This window comes from Lipotes vexillifer, unplaced genomic scaffold, assembly GCF_000442215.2.
Source record: "Lipotes vexillifer unplaced genomic scaffold, Lipotes_vexillifer_v1.1 scaffold382, whole genome shotgun sequence".
Taxonomy (NCBI): Eukaryota; Metazoa; Chordata; class Mammalia; order Artiodactyla; family Lipotidae; genus Lipotes; species Lipotes vexillifer.
Window position 1 is genome coordinate 3361791 of NW_006780611.1, and position 3980 is coordinate 3365770.

A 3980-nucleotide genomic window follows, 5' to 3' on the forward strand; every position below is an offset into this window, starting at 1 on the left:
GGGGTGGGGGTGGGGGTGGGGGTGGGGGGGCGGGGCCGCACGCACGCACGCACGCACGCAGCCTCGCCCCGCCGCGCACACGTGGACGGACGAGCGGAGAGGCAGGCACCCCCAGACGTGGGGTCGCGTCCTCCTCGCCCACGAGCCCCCGCCTGGGCAGAGCAGCCCGGCTGTGGCAGGCAGACCCTCTCCCCGCGACGCCACGCCCCAGGCACTGTGCCGAGTCCGACCCAGCACGTGCGGTCAGTGCGGAACCGTCAGGTGCTCACGCCCGCGCTGCGGACACCGGGACCGGCCGCAGGACAGGCCACCGAGAGCAAGGTTGGCAAGTCAAACGGAGTCAGACCACAGCAACGCGCGGCATCAGGGCACGGCGTGGGGCTGCGGGTACCACACGGACACTGTACCTTGTCGTGTCCCGACAGCTGGCCGGACGGGACCACACACACGTGCGGCCACGGAAGGAAAGGTGGGTACGAGGCGGTAAACACCAGCTGACCAAGCAGCACGCGCAGACACACGGCCGCGGGACGCCCTGGTGGGGTCGCCCTCCACCCCGGGAAGCCCACCACCAGCCTCTCGTGTCTATGACACTCAGGGAGCCAGGATGCCTGCTCTTGGGCCTCACCCCTTGTGTCCACCTCCGTCTGCGTGACCAGAGCCCACCCACCGGCTCCCCAAGGTGCGGGCTGCTCCTGCCTGCCCGGTTGCACACCTGGCTTGCGAGTCTGGGGCCCCAACAAGCTTTGTTGTCCTAGAACCCAGGAAGCCTGACCCACACTTGACCCAGAGCTTCCCTTCCACGGACAAAAGCATCAGTTCCCAGACACCCTTTCTTCAGAGAACACTCATACACGAGACTCTGAAATCCAATGTCATCTCCTCCAGGAAGCCCTCCTACACCTCCATGGGAGTCCTACTGAGCCCAGAACCTCCCCACTAGTCTGAGACCCCAGGAAGAGCACCAAGGCCAGCTTGCCCTCCTCGTCCTGGCTCTGGACAGGGTGCCTAATGCCCACACGGCCTTCCACCTAGTCCCAGCCCGTGAGCACAAAATGTGCCCATCTCGGCCTTGCTGTGCCCTTGCCGGGAACAGCAGGGACCCGGCACCCACCCAGAGAGCAGTCACTCCCAGGGCTCCCTGCTCGCAAGGCTCCCAGGGTCTCGGCACTCAAGGCCAACGCCCTGTACCCTCCTGCCCTTGGCCTGGGGGCTGGCCTCGCCTGGCGGGGCCCACTCCCCAGCCAGTCTAGGTGGGTAGGAGCCCCCCGTCCAGCCTCCAAGCGCTGCACAGCCTCCCCCAGCAGCTGTCCCCTGCCCAGGGCTGGCCAGCCCCAGGGTGCCCGCCCTGGACCTTCAGGACAGCAGAGCCGGCCACAGCAAATCCACCCCCGCAGTTGTCTTAAGTTGTCTGTTTCAAGGGCCCCGAAAATCAGAGACATCAGCCTTCCCGCCAGCCGGAAGTGAGGGACAGCGGAGTGTGGCCGGCACATCTCCCGGCCGCTGCGGGGCCTACCCTGCGTGACACGGCGGTGCTGGAGCGCTCCTTGAGCTGGGGGTCTGTAGGGAGGCTCTTCCAGATGATGTACGGCGTGTCATACTTGGCTCTCAGCCTCGGGCAGCGTTTGAAGATAAAATCGATGACAAAAAGCTTGATTCCGGCGTAGAGTCCTGGGGGCAGAATGAGGTCCCGTTTCTCCAGGACCCTGCGACCCTGCCAGCGTGGCCAGCACGGCGGTCCCTGCCCTGCCGGGCACTCCGTGGAGGGCCTCCCGGGACCCAGGTGTGGGCCGATGGTCCTGGGGTGGTTACACAGGGCAGGGAAGTGACCCCAGCTGAAAGGGAAGCCACTTCTGTGTGTGTGTTGTTACCTCCAACCCAGAGGTGGCTCAGGCCAAACACTAACCTGTCCCTAACGAGTCACCATCCTCCAAAGGGGCCGTGAGCAGGACTTCGGGGGACCCGTCCCCAGCCTGCCCGCCCCTGACTAGGTGAGCCGGCAGTGACGGCCAGGGGCTCCCACCTCCCAGTCAGGGCACCTGCGTTGGCCCAGGTCCCCAGAGAAACGAGACAGACAGCCCGGAGCACGCTGCACGTGCGCTGGCGTTTGTCATTCCCCCCACGGCCTCACTTGCCTGCCCTGGTTTTCCTGGCGAGGGGGGCGGGGAGGGGGCGAGAGACCGAGGACCCACCTGCACGTTGGGGGGCCGAAGGGCAGGTGGGCACAGTGCCCAGACCACGAGGCCCCTGAACTGTGTGACCACCACACCCAACACTCCAGCTCAGGCTGGGCTCCCCCTGCCCGCCCCCCACCCACGCACCGTGGACGGAGCTCGCGGCGCTGATCAGACGGCGCGGCGCGCTGACCGTCCGGCAGGCTCCTTACCCACGGCCAGCCCCACCAGGCGGTAGGGGAAGAAGCAGGAGGCAAGGAAGGCGGCCCACAGCGCGATGTACAGCTTCTGGGTGATCTCAGGCTGCACCCACATGAACAGGCTGGAAAGGGAGGGGAGGTTCAGCCAGGTGGCGGGCGCAGCCTAGACGCGGCTGGCCAGGGGCTGATGACTTACTTCTTGATCTTTTCCAAGATGTCGGCCATCTTGCCAAAGAGGTTCTGTGTGAAAAAGCAGCTGTGGTCACGACACACCCCCGGGGCCACAGGGCAATGCTGGAGGCACCCAGCACCCGGGAGACCACGGCCGGCACCATGGAGCCCGTGGTCCTGCCCAGCTGCTCCCAGGCCAAGGACCGGGTCACGGGCTAAGGCACCGCTCGAGATGAGGGACCCAAGCCTGCAGCCTCCCGGGAGCTCGCCTGGCACTGGTCAGGAGGGCCTCCACCGACTGGGGCGCCGGCGTCAGACCAAGCCAAGTGGGCCCTCCCCACCAACCGGGTTGTCTCGGGTGTCAGCTCCCAGACAAGCCAGGTCTGGAGGGCTGGGTAGCGGGGGTCCCCCCACCTGGAGCCCGGCAGCGGTACCTGGGCTTTCTGGGCGACGTCCAGCACGAGCTGGAACTTCTCGGACACGGTCAGGTCTTCCTTTGGAGGCTCCTTCAGTCAAAGGGGAAAGAGAATTTCCACTGAAATTTAACAGTTCAGAGAAATTACTGACAAAAGCAGCAAGGAGGCCTCCCAGCCCAGGGACCAGGTCTCTGCTGCCCCGACAGAGAGGGATGGGCATCCCTGGGGGGCCCAGCCCGAGGGGGCAGCACGGGCAGCTGTGCTAGCTGACACCCGTCTGGTGCCTGAGAGGGTGGTAGGCAGCCCCCCAGGTGGGCAGGGCTGCTTGAACAGATCACCTTCAGAGGCGCATCTGAGACCACAGAGCCTGCACCCACCTGCACTTTACAGGCAGGGGAACGTGAGGTCCCAGCAGGGGGCCGAGGTCGTCCTGCTTGTCTGAGTTTATTCAGCAAGAACCTCCCTAAGACCTCCCGGTACCAGGGCCAAAGGGCACAGGCCTGCCTCCCCAGAGATACCCTCCCTGACCCCTGTAATAAAGGGGCCCCTGCAGACACCACCACATCCTGCACCCCTACTGTGTGCTCCACGCACATGGTAGGTGCTCAAACACCTGATGAAGCCCATGGACGCACCATGGCCTCCCTCCTGCCTGTGCCCGGTGGTTCAGCCCCACGGGCCAGAGTCCCCCGTACAGTGGTGGGCAAACTTTCTGTAAAGGGCCAGGTGATAAGCACGTGTGCCTCTGCAGGCCAAATGGTTGGTCGCAGCAGCCAAGCTGCTGCAGCCCCGAAGCAGCCAGAGCGTAAACGAACAGGCGTGACGGACACTCCCTCCACGGGAGGCTGAGCGGCTACAGGGGCCCCCTCACTACCTCCCCTCCACATCACGTCCCAGCTGAGGAGGGTCAGGTCACGCCAGGCCCGGCCAGGCCAACCTGCTTCCCCCGCAGCCAAGCCCAGGCTCGTGAAGGGCGCTCGGGCATCAGCTGGCGAGGGGTCAGGGTGCGGCCACGCGGG

The 3980-nt window shown here is 65.8% G+C and overlaps 1 protein-coding gene across 1 annotated transcript in view; it reads right to left on the reverse strand.

The window, feature by feature from the left end:
- Positions 1-3980, reverse strand: part of GRAMD4 (GRAM domain containing 4) — a 44273-nt gene that overhangs the window by 3071 nt on the left and 37222 nt on the right. Inside the window, exons 10-13 of the mRNA XM_007454087.1 lie at positions 2980-3051; positions 2571-2614; positions 2387-2496; positions 1517-1671 (exon numbers count right to left, since the gene is read on the reverse strand). Of these exons, the coding sequence (XP_007454149.1) occupies positions 1517-1671; positions 2387-2496; positions 2571-2614; positions 2980-3051 (381 nt within the window). The remainder of the gene's footprint in view (positions 1-1516; positions 1672-2386; positions 2497-2570; positions 2615-2979; positions 3052-3980) is intronic.